This window comes from Syngnathus floridae, chromosome 9 (assembly GCF_059516105.1).
Source record: "Syngnathus floridae isolate MCC-2025c chromosome 9, RoL_Sflo_1.0, whole genome shotgun sequence".
NCBI lineage: Eukaryota > Metazoa > Chordata > Actinopteri > Syngnathiformes > Syngnathidae > Syngnathus > Syngnathus floridae.
Window position 1 is genome coordinate 3,338,971 of NC_142421.1, and position 15,830 is coordinate 3,354,800.

The 15,830-nt window shown below is 45.8% G+C and overlaps 3 protein-coding genes across 4 annotated transcripts; 1 reads left to right on the top strand and 2 right to left on the bottom strand.

Annotated features, from left to right (window-relative positions):
• Positions 1-247: 247 nt before the first annotated feature.
• Positions 248-2,992, bottom strand: lrit2 (leucine-rich repeat, immunoglobulin-like and transmembrane domains 2). Of its 2 annotated transcripts, XM_088385000.1 has the most exons (4): positions 2,739-2,992; positions 1,786-2,576; positions 779-1,512; positions 248-645 (listed from the first exon to the last, which is right to left on the bottom strand). In XM_088385000.1, exons 1-4 carry the CDS (start codon positions 2,855-2,857, stop codon positions 619-621), a joined length of 1,671 nt encoding a protein of 556 aa, XP_088241126.1. In that variant the 5' UTR covers positions 2,858-2,992; the 3' UTR covers positions 248-618. The 2 variants fall into 2 exon arrangements, with proteins under 2 accessions (XP_088241126.1, XP_088241125.1); XM_088384999.1 differs by having other exon boundaries at positions 248-1,512.
• Positions 2,993-3,149: 157 nt separating this feature from the next.
• On the bottom strand, positions 3,150-7,684 carry lrit1a (leucine-rich repeat, immunoglobulin-like and transmembrane domains 1a). Its single transcript, XM_088385701.1, has 4 exons — positions 7,336-7,684; positions 6,313-6,773; positions 5,142-5,447; positions 3,150-4,938 (listed from the first exon to the last, which is right to left on the bottom strand). Exons 1-4 carry the CDS (start codon positions 7,455-7,457, stop codon positions 3,884-3,886), a joined length of 1,944 nt encoding a protein of 647 aa, XP_088241827.1. The 5' UTR covers positions 7,458-7,684; the 3' UTR covers positions 3,150-3,883.
• Positions 7,685-9,841: 2,157 nt separating this feature from the next.
• rgra (retinal G protein coupled receptor a) lies at positions 9,842-12,627 on the top strand. The gene is made up of 7 exons (XM_088385715.1): positions 9,842-10,061; positions 10,301-10,457; positions 10,817-10,938; positions 11,322-11,475; positions 11,539-11,656; positions 12,216-12,329; positions 12,463-12,627. Exons 1-7 carry the CDS (start codon positions 9,983-9,985, stop codon positions 12,604-12,606), a joined length of 888 nt encoding a protein of 295 aa, XP_088241841.1. The 5' UTR covers positions 9,842-9,982; the 3' UTR covers positions 12,607-12,627.
• Positions 12,628-15,830: the final 3,203 nt, after the last annotated feature.

A 15,830-nucleotide genomic window follows, 5' to 3' on the forward strand; every position in this document is an offset into this window, starting at 1 on the left:
AAGAACAATGGCCGGACCACATATGCGTGGTGCCATCTGTCTGGCTTTCCTCAGGACGGATCATGTCCGACGCAAACCCGCTGCCGCTCTGCCGTGTTTGCAGGAATCCAACCCGTGACGTATTGTAAGAGTACAGTGACGCAGGCGCGGATTAAAGATCAACTGATGAAACTTTAGAGCTCATACAAAGCGCAGTAAACGGGCACGTTAGCATTCTCGACATGGAGAACGAAGGATTTCACACACATAAAATCAGTACAATTTTATTCATCTTGTTAAATTACATTTACATAAGAATGTGATTGATGACACGCAGAAGCTTCTTAAAGAACTGTCTGAGACAATACCGATTGATACATTTCTTCCAACGGTATCTTGAGATATGAATGACCCGCCCACCCCAGCGACCACTATTGTCGTCAACGAATGGTTTCCGTTTCGCAAAATATTTGGACCACTGCAGTAATCACTGTAGAAACAGCAAATGTGTTATCAAGCCCAATTCAGTCATCAGAATCATAAATATGGTGAATGAGATTAGAAAGAGAGAGAAAGGGATTGGAAAGAATGAAGTACATCTCTATACGGCGCAATCCCTTGAATAACAATCTTGACCAATCACACCGTGTCAACAAATCTCCCGCCCTAGAACAGAGGAGAGAGTAAAGAGTATCAGCAGGGCATCACACCACCGTTTAGAAAGTTAGTAGAGTTCTGCAGTGATTCTGCTGTGGTCGGCCTTGTTCTTAAGCGACCTGTCATCGGACCTCCGCCTCACCTTCCTGTCCTCACTGGACTCTTTCCGGACCAGGCCCTCGTCGCTGGCCGCCTGCAGGCTGTCGAAGGTGCCGTTCCTCTCGCGCTCCAAGCCGGCCGATCCTCTCTCGCTGCGTCGCCTCTTCCAAAACGCCATCAGGCTTTCCAGGCAGGTGAACTTGGTGTCGGTGGTGCAGGCGTAGATGCCGATGGGAACGGCCAGAACCATGGCCAGGACGATCACCACGATGTGGATCAGCTTCTCCCGCTGCTCCATCTCCGTGATGTCGCTTCCCGTGACAAACACCAAACACTGGCCTGGCCGCGGCGTCTGGTTCTTGAGCGTCACGCAGATTTCGTATTTGGTGGCGGGCATCAGGTCAGAGACGGAGTACGAACGGATGCCCGGGCCGATGGAGATAGTCTCCTTCTTGTCACTGTTGGCTTGGCCCAAATGGACGGTGAACCACGTCTGGTCAGGGTGGTCCAAGACGGCAAACCACTCGATAGCGATGCCACGCACCGTCTGTTTGGCGATGCGGATGTCGATGTAGATGTTCTCGTCATCTGCTGGGAGGCGGGGAAGAGGCGCCGGCTGGGCGCCATCCGGAGAGAGGATGTCCACCTGGATGTTGGCCGAGGAGTTTCCGATGAAGTTGACAGCACTGCACGTGTAGACGCCCCGATCGGCCAGGTGGAGCGACGGGATCACCAAGAGGGATCTGATGGTGTCTTCATCCACCCTCTCCTGAGACTCTGAACAGAAGACAATAAGAACACCAAATGTCATTTGAGTAATAAAGAACCAGAACTGAGGAACACCAACAAGCAGTGAGAAGAACATTGTCAGTATACATTTAAGTTTGAGTAGGTTATTCATGTCACCGCAACGCGATAATCTGTGACACATCATCCAGATTGACTCCTCTTAAAGGAAAGCTTTCTGTGATTAAAATGTGACCATAAGTATCTAATTTAGTAGAAGATATCAGGCAATCCGCCTGCCTGGACGTCACACTGCACTCTTACCATGAAATCCTCTGATTATCTTCAGACCATATGTCCACCATACTGCAGGTTCTGGCCGAGCCTTGGCGAGGCAGCGCAGCGTGACGTTGGTGCCCAGCGGTAGGCTGAGGTTGGCTAACGAGGTGGTGACCACGGGCTTCACGCAAGCCTGCAGCTCCACCTCGTGAAAGAACTTGCCGGCCCTAAAATCCGGACCGGAGCAGGTCAAGTAGGAGTTCATCAGGATAATCGGGGGGCTGAGGGAGCGGGTGAACTCCACGAAGCCCTTGAGTCGGCAGTCGCACAGCCAGGCATTGTCGTGGAGCGCCAAGACGACGTTCGGCCCGGAAGAGCTTGCCTCTTGCTTCTCCTCGCTCTGCAGTTTTTGGTACAGAGGCCAGTTTTGGAAGACCTCCTTGGATATGACCGTAAGCCGATTGAAGGATAAGTCTAAGTAAGTCAGATGGGGCAAATTTTTTAACGCATGTTCTGGCAGCACATCTAGCTGGTTGTGCTTCAGGTCCAGGATCTTTAGACTCGGGGTGTCCTCGAACGCTGTCCATGGTACGGAGCGCAGCTTGTTCCCTTCTAGGCGGAGCTCAGTGAGGTTGCCCAAACCTTCCAAAGCCTTCGAGTTAATCAGGGTGATGTCGTTGAAGTTCAACCACAGGTTCTCCAAGTCGGACACTCTGATGAAAGCCCCGCGCTTGATTTCAGTGAAGTGGGATTTTTCTATTCTGATTTTGGTCATATCATGGGGAATATTCTCTGGTATGACTCCAAACGCGTTCTCCTCCATGCATATGAGGGACCTATGAGGGAATTCAAGTATTAGTCAAACATAAGCCTCAAGTCTAAACCTTAACCCAACCCTAAAACTACTGACAACTCCAAAATATTTTCCTTTGGAGCATTACATAGAGTCAGAAATCTAAAGGACACAGAGTTCTACCTTGGTGAAGATCACGTCTTACCTTCCATGACGGTCTTCTATACAGCTGCACCCTCGCAAACACTGAGAAAAACTTTCAGATCTTTGGATATAAAATAAAACTATAACAAGCAGGTAACAAATCCTGTCCATAGTCTGCATAAAATTGCCCCAATGGCGGGCGGCATTCGTGCTCAAGACATGTCGAGTGAGGCAGACGAGGGAAGCTTATTAGAACTAATCCCCAAATGCACAACACCTAATTCTTGACAGAGTCAGCAGGTCTGACCCACTAGTCGTTTAAGGAGGTGACGCCTACTGATAAGTCGCCTTTTGGCACCTGCTAGCTGACGATACCGAGTCTGCTGTTTTGACACTAACAGATATTCAGTTGCACAAAAATACCAGCAAATTAATATCACACATAATACAGGAACAGACACACATATCGGTATAGAGATATAGAAAAGTTTATTTAAATCCTCAGTGGGATGATTGAATACAGTTAGTGGAGTAGTGTTGCCTCTAGGGGGCGCAAAAAACAAAACACACGGAGAAAGCAGTGGGGAATAGAAATAGCTCCACGTCTTATTTACACAGCGTCATAGTTCAGTCCTTTCTGCACTTGCCTCCAGCTCCAGCTTGTCTACGTTCACCATGCCTGCGAGTGTATAGCTACATCTCCTCTGAGAACGTATGACAGATATATACAGAGGCACAGACTTGACCGTATATGTAAGTGTACACTGTCCAGAAAAGTATTTACAAATCATACACGTACATATTGACAATAAAGTGTTGTTTTGTTTCCCTTTGGGTCCGATCAGACTGTTTCTTCACTGCGCTATAAACCAAGTTGTCAAATCTCGCCTATACGGATATTTCCATGATGGTGCAGCGGGCAAAGGTCCTTTGATAGAAATTGGCTCGAGGTGGAGGTGGGGTCGGTGGCGTGATCCAGCGAGGAGGAACGGGAGGGGGGGAATCCCAGGAAGTATGGCCGGCAGGGGGGCTCACGTCAGGATGCGGCCTGGCGTGAGGATACGGGCGGTGCTGGGGATACGGGTGCGGGTAGAAGCGGGGCTGCGGGTGAGGATGCGAGCGGTGACCTGGACTGGGACACAGTGGAGGGGGAGGATGAGCGCGAGGAAGGTGACGCGGCGGAGGAGCCGGAGCTGGAGCATGATGTCAGCAGAAGTACTCGTTAGGCTGTCCTTCGATTTTAGCCGTGGCCTCCGAGTCTAGGCTGGAGCGGGCCGACAGCAATCTATTGGACTCTTCCGGGTTAAGTCTGTTCAAGTATTCCCCTTCTAGCCCTTTGGCTTTGGTGCCGGGTGACAATGTCTCAAAGGTCACATAGGAATCTTGGATGTCCTTGGATTTTTTACCCCAGTACTTCTGGATGCGTCTCTTCAGGGCGCCGCAGCACACGATGACGGTGAGGGGTACGGCGATGATGCAAGCCACGGTGATCACGATCACATTGATCAGCTTCTGGGTGCCAGTCGCGCTGGCTGCCTCGTCCGTGGAGAAGATGACACATTGTTCCTTCTTGGGTATGAGCCCCCTCACGCATACGCAGGCGATGTACTTGGTTCTGGGCACGAGGCCTTCGATGGTCACCCTATTCTGGCCCGCCCCCACGTTGATCTTCCTCATGTCTCTCTCCCCGAACACGGCATATAGAACGCTAAAGGCCGTCGTGTTCTTGGCCTTGGGAGCTCGCCAGTTGAGGGAGATTGTATTGTCCGTGTCCCCTACTACCTTCACTGAGCGGACCACCCGGTCTGGGTCTTGCTGCAGAGATGAGGTGTTTGCAGCCAGGTTGCTGAGGTTGGTCTTTTCCAGATCCAGCAGCGTGTCTGAGTTGGACGATGCAGACGGGTCGGGGGAAAGACCGGGATTGTCCAAACTGGGGTCGGCAATTTCAAGTGGAAGGACAGGATCCAAGACCGGCGGTGGAGATGTAGGGATGGAGGTTGGCACCACGTATCGGGCTACCAGTTTCTCCTGATAAGCTGCTTTTCCAACCGGGTTGGATTTTTTCACTTTGGCCTTCTTCTCATTGCCGGTTTGATTGCCTTCCTGTTTTGGAGAATTGGATACCACTAAAGAGATGACAGCTTCAGCGTTCCCGGCGTAGTTTGTCGCTTTGCATATGTATTTCCCGGAATCGCGATAGGACACGGCTGGAACGCTGAGGATGGACCAGGTGATGCCATCTTTGGATGTTTCCTGTAGGACTGTGGGAAAGAAAATGAGTAGACGTGAAATTAGTTTCCATTGTGGCAAATTTTAAATTCAAATTTGAGGCAGTTTTGAGTGCTATGTGTTCGCCAAAATATTTCACTCATTGACATTATCTAACCTCATCTGATCATGCCCGTCAGTTTTTGTAACCATTTCAAACAATTGGGCCGATAAGTCTTCTTCATAGCAGACTCACCCGTTCCATTCAGAACTCGCTTATCCGCCCTCCGCCACGTCAGGTCAGGAATGGGCACCCCGATGGTCCCGCACCGGAGCAGGACATTATTTCCGACGGCGCTTCGGACCCGCGCCACGGCCGTGTGGATTTGCGGGGCCTGACAACGTCGCAGCTCGGCATCGCTGAAAAGGACGCCCGACACACTCTCAGGGGAAGAGCAACGCAACCTGGTGTCGATGAACGCCACAGCCAGAGTGGGAGACTTCTGGAACTGGACCAGGTCGTACAAGCGACAGTCGCACGCCCAAGGGTTGTCATGGAGACCTGAGGGCGGAAGGTTTACAGGTGAGGAAGGTCGGGTCGGTGCGGCGCGATGGAGCGGACTGCAGATGGCCAATGTGGCGGATGTTAATCTTGTAAGAGGATTAACTTTTAATTCATAAACTACATCATGAGCATGACGATGGCAATGATGATGATGAGGAGGAGGATGGAGATCAAGGTCAGGTTCTGCTGTCACTTTGGACTCACCAGCAGCTTTTACACAGCTGGTCTCAGAATTGACTTTATTTCGATGATTGTACTTCAACATGCTATTTTGTTGACAAGTCCAGTATTTTCAGTTCTAAGCAGAATTGTAAATATGTGCTTTAAAAGACAGTTTGGTAGTTCTAAATATGTGGTTGTGTTTTTTAGACAATTTCAAATAGCTCCATTCATCTGCACATTTTACTTTGCAGTTTTGCGCAATATCAATTTTATATTAATAGGAGCCAATTGGAAAAATCTAAAAAAAAATTAGACAAATATACATAATTAACATACATATCATTTTTGTTGCATTTTTTTTGCTTACTTTTGTTTGGTGTCGTGACGTGAACATTTTTCTCCAAAAACGTGGCTCGTGATTCAATACAGTTAAATTAAATTTGCATAGTCAAACTTCATGAATAGAGTTCATTATTTGCAGCAACATGCTCATGGTTGTGGTTGAGTACGTTCGGAAAAGATTGGCATTAGTTCTGTTGAAACAATTAAGCGGATCATGTTTATTTTGTTCGTAGGTTATTCGTGACGGGTCTGCCCTTTTGACCCAGAAAGGGGGGGCGGGGTATTGTTTGTTGAAGACCACATGTAAAAAAACAAGATCAATACGCTGATGTCTGTGTCTGCCAGGATGCACCCTTACCCAGGATCATTTTGGAGCTCTCAGGCCCTTGGACGGGTTTGGCCGCAAGCCAATTGGCCAGCACGGAGATGGGCAGCGTCAGCAAACTGTTGCTGGACAAGTCCAGGTAGGTGAGGTTCCTGATGTGTGTGGTGGCCTCCACCGGAAGCGAGGTGAGCTGGTTGTTGTGCAAGTCCAGAAGTCTCAGACTGGGCATGTCAGTGAGCGACTCCCAAGGGAAGGCGGCCAGCGCGTTGCCGTCCAGGCGCAGCTCCTCCAGGTTGAAGAGTCCACGGAAGCTGTCGGCGCCCAGCACGGACAGCGCGTTGAAGGACATCCACAAGAACTCCAAACCCGAGAGGTAGTTGAAGGCTTCGCTCGGTATCCGCTGGATGGCTGTCTTCTCGATGCGAAGCTTGGACGTGTCCACCGGGAACCCGACAGGCACCAGCGAGATCTCGGGGTCATTGCAAATCACACTCCTGGGGGAGACAAAATATCCGATAATGATAATCATATCCGATTTAATTCAAAGATAAAATATACTGAAATACAATAAGAGAATGACCGAGTCAGAAAGATACTATAAGCTGAGATGCGATAAGTTACAAGAGATGATATGCTGATACCGTTTGGTACGATACGTTGAAATACGATTAGATACGATGATACGATACATTAGAATATGATACATTGGAAAATTATTTTATAAGATGAGATATGATACACAGACGTGCGATTAGATGATATCCAATATCCTCAGATACGATATGCTATGCTACACTGCGGTTCAATTAAAATACGATATAAGATACAGTCCGCTAATAGCTACCGGGAGATACGATATAAGATACGATTGTTGTGTGCGGAGGAGGGGGGGCATCCAAACTGAACTAAAAAGCATTTATGGCAAGCTTCAAAGTGCCTTTGAAAGATAATCCTGCATTAAATAAAATTGGGCCACCATGCACTCCTTGATTTCTCTTTGGCGCTCAGGTCCACCTCCCATCCAAATGTCACAAATGAAAGCATCCTTGCCCTTACCTGGCCTTGGAGCCGTCACTCAGGTTGTGGTAAAAACAGCTGCACTGGGACGGGCAGCCGCTCACCGGGGAGAAAAGTCCACCCGCCGCCACGTAGAGCCCCAGCACCAGGACGAGGAACATTTTGGCCCCACTTTTTTTACGCAGCGCGCCTACCTAACATGCATTTGCACACTTTGCATCCAACTTTCCCCCCACCCTCATCGACGGGGATATCATCCGCATGGCTTCTCTCCACCACTCTGCTCTCCCATAGTGATCAGACTGCATATGAGTCCCCAGATAAAAAGGATAGACAAGGATTAGTGCGGGGACTGGCATTCTTTTCATTTGGATGCGTATATTGCATCCCGCAATCTGATAGGCTGCGCCGAGACGTCCCCTGTTTATTATCTCACACACTTGCGAAATGGTCATAATCCCTTTGGATGATTTTATTCCCCCCTTCTTTTCCTCACAAATGTAGTTTGTTCATTTGAGCCGTGCCGTGACTGTTAATCTGCAAGTGGACGCCGCTGTGTTTGGCCACAAGGGGGCCCCTGCGCATCATAGCCGAGCGGTGCGCCACGAGTGCAGATGTTCAACGCGCACCATTTTTATCAATGTGCTCTTCATGTCAGTGGAGACGACGGACGCTCAGGAAAAAAAAAATGAATTAAAACGGTAATTATGAGACACTTAAGATACTGAGAGTCATAATTCCAAAAATTTTGTTTATGAGATAAATTGAAATAGCTTTGTGCTGGCCGTTAGTGAAAAAAGAAAAAAAAAACGGCAATAGCCACTGGGTGAAAGGCGACTTTGGATATCGACTCATTAACCGATTTGGAAACAATCCCGGACTGCTTTTGCAAAGTGCTTCCGACTATAAAGCTTTTGTTTCATTCAAAGAACTTGGTGTATTTGTAGCACTTGGACATTGTACAGCAAAGTATGCCCACTCTTCTACTCTAGATTGAAGGACAGGTCAGGACAGAATAGGATCGGCAAAGAACAGGATATTATGGGATGTGGTGAAAGATATGACCATCTCAGGATTAGATTTACAACGGAATCTTTTCAAATAGAGTCAGATATGATGCTTTAGGATAGACTAAGGATCAGAATATGGTAGAGCAGGATAGGCCGGGGCAGGATTGGCAAAGGGTATAAAGTGTGATGTGACAGATTAGGTTTTAGATTGGATCGGTCGGCACAAAACAGATTAGGATAGGGTCACGAAAGGAATCATAAGGAAATCATCAGGATGAGACGGAAAAGGACAAAAAGAAGGATGTGATTTAGGGAAGGGCTGAGGATAGGATAGATAAGGATGTGGTAAAACCAGACAAGATCGATTAAATTGAGTGTTCATTTCTCATGCGCCATACGAAAAAAAACGTGACATTCTCACATTCATAAATCATATTAATTCATAATCTACATTGGGATTAAAGTTTTATTTCACCTTTTTTTTGCATGTTAAATCCCTGTGAGTATTGCTACTACTGCAAAGGCCTTGCGTGAGCCTCTTAACCTCTTGGGCAATGGATTGTTCAAAGAAACTCACACATTCCATATAGTAGTTAATCTTTTTACTGGAAGACTATTTAGATGTTGCAGCTGACAGCTGCATAGCTTGGGAAACTGTATCGCAGTGTTATAAATTGCTAAAGCATTAATTTCAAAAAATGTAACATGTACAAAGGCTTTTGATGAAGCGTTTTCTAGGGGTGGGGTAAATAAAACTGACAAATGGAAATAATTGAGGATGCTTCAAATTGGCCTTTCACACCATTTTGTCACTTACATTTCACAACATTCCTGATCTCATAATCCTGAGACAAACGCAAAACAATGTCAGATTTATTTGCTTAGCATTGGGGCACCAAAAGCTGCGAATGATGACGTTGCCACGCCAAACATGACAAATCCACACAGGTCAGGATTGGATGGCATTTTTTTTTTCAGTCGGTGTGATTATGTTTGTTAGGCTGAATGTTTGACCTTTAAGTCAACTCCGCAGACTACTAATGACTAACGTGTTAATATCTGTGCATGTTTCATTTTGTTGAGTACAGCGTAACTGTTTTGCATCCCCGGCCGGGCTATAACATTTTATAGACAGATTTATTTATTTATTTAACAGATTTATAGACAATATGTTGCTGGCGGATGAGATGAAAATTTAATGAATACATTTTTTTCCATCTCCATCAGTTTTCATAGCTGACCGCGAGAATCGTGCTGTTTGCGGACACCTGTTGTGCGCATGAAAATTTCGAGCGCTCGCCGTGTGACAGCAGCATCATCGTCATCCGCATCCTCGCCGCCACGCACGCACGCACGCACCCCCCACGCACACAAAAGGTTCGTTGTGTAACTAATTGAGGGGCTTTGCTGTACACGTCGGAGGGGCAAATACGCTTTAGCCTAAAGGGTTGCGCGGTTTTAAGACATTCCTGCACGGATTGGGGCGACGCAACGCGAGCGGGGTGGTGGCTTTACATAATAAACGACATGCTTTTCACGTGAAATGGCCCTTTAAAAAGCCAGCGTCCTCCAATCAGGCCGAGGCACTGCGTAAACAGGCGGACGGAGAGGAGACGAGCGTGTGCGTGTTTGGGGTCTTTTTTTTTTTAGTCCGTGGTGACAAATCGGCTCCGAGAATGGTCTCGTCGTATCCTTTACCGGAGGGCTTCTCCGAGTTTGATGTCTTCTCCTTGGGATCGTGCCTTCTGGTCGAGGGTGAGTTTTTTTGCGCGTGGAATGTAGCCGCGGAAAAGCCCGCATGCAGCCGCGCTCACCCTCAGTGGGCGTGGGGTGCATGCGCGCCTCTCCTCCATTCCTTCATACTCGGCAATTTCCACTCGAGTTGATTTATTTTTGCCGTGCGCAATCGTTTGTTGCTATCTGATGACGCGCAAATGTTTGCGCGCGGCACCTGAGTGACAGCTGTCATCGTGTGCCGCCCTGACTTCTCAAAGGTCTGATGGGGTTCTTCTTAAACGCGGTCACCATCACCGCTTTCCTCAAAGTGAGAGAGCTGAGGACCCCGAGCAATTTCCTGGTGTTCAGTTTAGCCATGGCCGACATCGGCATCTCCATGAACGCCACCGTTGCGGCTTTCTCCAGCTTCCTCAGGTGAGTAGCCGACGTGACGCGCACGCTTCTTTCAGAAGCTCTCGTCATCATCAATCGGCCAATCGTCTACTTTTCAAACTTTTTACAACGAGGATCACCTCAAAATAAATATTCAAGCATTATCACAAATATTGAAATATTAAATGTTAAGTAAACTAATTATTATTTAATAAAAAACGGAATTGCTTTAGAAGATTAAATATTGTTCTACTCAAAAGTTAAATACAACTGAACTCTACAAATGTATTGCACTGGATTTTAAAAAGTGAGCCCGCAGAAATAATAACAATTGGGATTGATCAAAAACACTGCAGGCTCAAGGAATCCAATAATAACAAAAGATCCTGTCCACCTGACAGGTACTGGCCGTATGGCTCTGAGGGATGTCAGACTCACGGATTCCAGGGTTTCATGACAGCTCTCGCTAGCATCCACTTCATCGCTGCCATCGCCTGGGACAGATATCACCAGTACTGCACAAGTGAGTCCCGCTATGGAAAAACAAAACCATGAAGTCAGTTTTAAGGCCCAACATTCAAGCTAATCTTAGGGAAAGCTAATAGATAAAAAAGATTCTGAGAAAATTGCTAAATATGTATGCATTGAAGTTTTCATTATGTTTAATGGCTCCCATCTAATCCATATACAGAATTCTGATTAATCAGTGGAGTAAAAATTAAGCAGATTAAGCTATTTGTTTTCATTTCAGGGTGCGGCCATTTTGGCATTTGGCATTAAAGTGCTTTCGGGTTCGCATTGCGATTGTCACGTCAACAATTTTAGTGGCCAACAGGGGGCGGTACCGGACAAAATGTAAACAGTCAAATTGAACTGCTTGATTACTAAATTGGGTTTTCTCTTCAGGGACAAAGCTGCAGTGGAGCAGTGCCATCACTTTGGTCATCTTCATCTGGCTCTTCAGCGCCTTCTGGTCGGCCATGCCTCTCATCGGCTGGGGCGAGTACGACTACGAGCCCCTCAGGACCTGCTGCACTTTGGACTACAGCAAGGGCGACAGGTATCGCCACCGTCATTTTTGTCCCTCTCCTGTTCAGTACTAACTTCCACTTTATCCTCGCAGGAATTACGTCTCCTATTTGATCCCCATGTCCGTTTTCAACATGGTCGTCCAGGTGTTTGTCGTGATGTCCTCCTACCAGTCCATTGCACAGAAATTCAAGAAGACCGGAAACACAAAGGTATGTTTAATGCAGATGGAACACACCTCAGTGCTGCCTAGCGCGTTGCAGTGGTGACATGTGGTACTACACTGGATAAAAAAAAAAATGTGTGTGATACAACAATTGTGACCGCAGTAGCCAACAGAAGCGGAACTCCATCCAACACGCTTTGAAGTGGGGGAAACCGCAGGAATTCTCCCGCCAACGCACACATGCAAACGCATTCTTCATGCGCTTCTCATTGAGAACAACACAACACATTATGTAGGTCATCATCAATACACGACCCAGTGCATCTGTTAGCAATGAGGACGATGGTCCAACAATGCGTGCGTATGGGGGGAAAGCACAGTGGGGAATGCCGTGCCATGCACGAGGGAGGTTACGGCCGTTGCAATCCGGTTAGTCGCCAAAGGCTTTTTGCGTCACGTGTGGTTGGATTGGTCTCGGTGGGAACACTTTTATTACAAAATAAAACACCTGCACAGCAACATGATTAGGAAATTACAGTTTTATCAGTTGGACGTGTCAATTGAGCAGTTGAGCTAGCAGGAAAATAATTTTCACTTTTGTGCAGTTCAATCCAAATACTCCCCTTAAAACCATGCTGCTGTGCTGGGGACCCTACGGCCTACTGGCCTTCTACGCTGCAGTGGAGAACGCTAACCTGGTCTCACCCAAGCTGAGGATGGTAAGGGCACACCTCTTGATAATCGATGTATTTTTGTGTGACTTTAAATTCTCAAGATGTGGTTTGAATTGATTCAGTACTCCTTCCTAGTCTTTGGAATTAAAACATGCTTCTTCTTTTCTGTGTGTCACAGATGGCCCCCATCCTGGCCAAGACCTCCCCCACCTTTAACGTTTTCCTGTACGCTTTGGGGAACGAGAACTACCGAGGAGGAATCTGGCAGTTCCTCACTGGGGAGAAGATCGAAGTGCCTCAAGTTGACAACAAGTCCAAATAAACTGCTGATGTTGCACAGTTATTTCATTTGTGGTGGTAGTGGTTCACTTCAGGGTCACTTCCTGTTTAATATTATTACTTTATTGTTGTCGTTTAAATGGGTGAATCTTTATCATTATTATCATAATTACCACTTTATTGTATTAAATGTAGGGAAATGACAAAAACTGTACTCTAGTGATGTAGTGAGGATGTATTGCAAATTCAGGTTGTACCTAAAATGTAGCTAAAAATATTTAAAAAAAAACAGTTCTTGTTGAAATGTACGTTGGACGGGGATTCTTTCACACTTTGTGACTCTCCTTCCAAAATAATCCGGATAAATAAGCACAACATTGCTCTGTTTATCTATTTTAGCAATGAATGGGGTGCGTGTCGCTGACAAGAGGTCACGCTCCAAAGGTCACGCTTGACCTGTGTGTCTACTTTGCAGTAATCACAGAAAACAAGACGACTCTTATTCCACGACACTCCCCTCGAGACACGAATCAGAGATTAGTCAACAACTCCAGATTACGACCACATGCCGACACACTTGCACAGAAGGTCAACAAGTTTCCATCTCATCGCAAAAATAATATTGGACTATGACATAAACGCTTAATCTATTTTCAATGTTTAAATTGCTCCTCATTAATGTGAATTGTTCTTTTGAATGTGCAAATAATGACATATTCCTCTGTTTACAGTTTTGCATTGTTGGTTATCATATAATCATTATTCCGACAGTAGGTTTCAAAAACCAACAGTGGATCAGCCGCGTCGTTATTAGCACGCCTTTTGATTTCTTTTTCCTCCTGACATTTTCTTTGTTCCTCCCTGATCTATGTTCTGTTTCTAAACCTGATTTAACATGACAACAAATGATGCAATCTGTTCAACAACCTCTTGTGTCTTTTTGCCCTTTTTTTCGCCCCCCCTCCGCCACGCTAAGCGCAGTGACAAACTAACGTAATGAAAAAGCAACATGCGTGTGATTACAGTCAAGTGCAGGTTGGGGATAATAACACCCAGAGGTTGCAGCAGACAGTAGCAAGCCCCCAGCCAGTTGGTGTTGCTAAGTAGATTAACTGTTGACAGCCTGTCAGAGGTGTTATGTAATGACATGTGCAGCATCGCTCTCATTTTGTTGCAATCAGTTTGGGAACTTTTTTTTTTTTTGGACGCAAAACGCCATCTCACTCGGCCACTGTAAGATGTACTTTCAATATTAACACAGGGATTAAATATAGGAAAATTTAAAAAAAAAGCAAATGATGATTAAAATGTAAGGTAAAAGTTGTACCGAAATAAACATTTGAAAGCAAAGGTTAAATAAAAATGTGTTGTACTTATAAGTTAAACAGAACAAAATTGTGCCTAACAAATACGATATACTGATTAATATTAATTAAAAAAAATAATAATTTAACGTGATGAAAAGTTAATTCAGCAATTCTTGTGTAGCTAAAAATTCAATGTACTCAAATACAATTCAATGTGGACGGGATTGGCTGCACGCCAACGTAAAGCTTCATTGAGAAAGAAATGGTTTGAATTGAAAGTAACAGAATGGCATAAATAGACACCGGAAGAAACAAAGCCCGACATGGCGATTAATCTTTATTTCCTCTTTTTTGAAATCAATTTTATCATCCCCTAGCTGCTTCCGTCTCTTACAATCAAACATATTCAGGTACTTAGAGTTCACCGAGGATTATGTCTGCTCAACCAATAAATTTGTCATACGGGGCTTTTTGAGCGGATTACACAGCAACATGACCAATTTGGGGGGCTGGGTGGGGGGCTGACCATGCACCACAACTTTCCCAGACATGAGAAGAAGTACAAGACTACTCCGACGGTCATGTGACCCACTGCGTTGATGCTTAAAATTCCATTACATAGTAGGATAAAACACAGATTTCAGCTCAAATATGCTTATTTATTTAATAATTTACATATTAAAATAACATAATATGTATTTCATGTTGCTGTTAGTGTCTTTGGCAACAAGCGATTAGGTAGGGGGGGGGCCTTTCAGGGAAATTCATGTGTGTCGCTGATATGGGACAACTTGTGCCATCTCTCGGGAGCCCCCCTGTAGCTACCAGACGGCAATCTAGTAAAGGGGGCCTATTAACTCCCAACATAGTCATTTCAAGGTAAAAGGCAGCGCCACTAATATGTCGATGATATGGGTCAATTTCTGCCGTCTCTCAGTCCACCCCTTTAACCCCACCCCTTGAAGGAAACACAACAGCAAAAGGGCCCTAGTAAGGGGATTCCCGACGTCTTACTGATTCGTATTGATATAGGCCAATGTTTGGCGTCTTTTGGGGGTCCCTGCTCGCCACCAAACAACAACAGTGAGTAAGGGGACCTCTCAGGTGGATTCCCAACGCATTGCTTTCGAGAAAGTGTTAAAGGGCTTTAATATAAAATCACATCCATTCGCATAATACATTAAAAGAGCGCGCAGCGGGTACACGCGTCTACTCTGTGCACAACTCACACGTTAGACAGGCGGGGAAAAATATACATTATTTGTTTAGAAGAAAGAGTATTTTTTACAGGATTAGTGTTTCAGTGTAATCTGGATTAAAGTGGGCCTGGCTGTGCTCTTTAGAAATCACTGTTTTAATTCATTAAACCGCTCACGTTGACCACAGTGCGCCCGCGCAGTACTGTTCACACCGCGCTTACTTGACACGCGCATATGGACACGCACACTGACGGAAAAAGAGAAATGGAACAAAACAAAAAGAAAAAGAACAAAAACACGTGAATAAACAAAGGGACAGACACACACGCCCCACTCCAAACACACTCACGGCTTAATTGTGCAACCATTCAAGTGCAGCCAGGGTTATTTCTGACGTTGGCATTTGGCTGCGGTGGTTTGGGGGATTTAGACATTAATATTTTGGCAAGTGTACAAGATTACGTGGCCATCTAGAATCTCCTGATTTTGCTTTCAAATCAGATCAGAGCAGAATTGGCACAAAACTACACACAAAAATAGTAAAGCGATCACACTTTGCTTCACCTGTAGACTCACCTCCCCTCACGTCAACGTAATTCCTTGGCACCAAGTTACCACAAGGTGGAGCCAAAATACTACTTTTCTACGAGAGATACTCGTGAGAAACAAGTGTAAGCTCAAAAGTACTGTTTCATCTCGTAATTGAATAAAAGTACAACAGTACAAAGTTACTCAATTAAATGCAATATAAAATGGAAAGA

Excerpts from the sequence above, each read along its gene's own strand:
- lrit2 (XM_088384999.1), bottom strand. The coding sequence starts at position 2,857 with ATGCAGACTATGGACAGGATTTGTTACCTGCTTGTTATAGTTTTATTT. Across the intron at positions 2,577-2,738 it reads ATAGAAGACCGTCATGGAAG|GTCCCTCATATGCATGGAGG; the intron begins GTAAGACGTGAT and ends ATTCCCTCATAG. Across the intron at positions 1,513-1,785 it reads GATAATCAGAGGATTTCATG|AGTCTCAGGAGAGGGTGGAT; the intron begins GTAAGAGTGCAG and ends TCTTCTGTTCAG.
- lrit1a (XM_088385701.1), bottom strand. The coding sequence starts at position 7,457 with ATGTTCCTCGTCCTGGTGCTGGGGCTCTACGTGGCGGCGGGTGGACTT. Across the intron at positions 6,774-7,335 it reads AGTGACGGCTCCAAGGCCAG|GAGTGTGATTTGCAATGACC; the intron begins GTAAGGGCAAGG and ends TGTCTCCCCCAG. Across the intron at positions 4,939-5,141 it reads GCGAGTTCTGAATGGAACGG|TCCTACAGGAAACATCCAAA; the intron begins GTGAGTCTGCTA and ends TCTTTCCCACAG.
- rgra (XM_088385715.1), top strand. The coding sequence starts at position 9,983 with ATGGTCTCGTCGTATCCTTTACCGGAGGGCTTCTCCGAGTTTGATGTC. Across the intron at positions 10,458-10,816 it reads GCTTTCTCCAGCTTCCTCAG|GTACTGGCCGTATGGCTCTG; the intron begins GTGAGTAGCCGA and ends TCCACCTGACAG. Across the intron at positions 10,939-11,321 it reads ATATCACCAGTACTGCACAA|GGACAAAGCTGCAGTGGAGC; the intron begins GTGAGTCCCGCT and ends TTTTCTCTTCAG.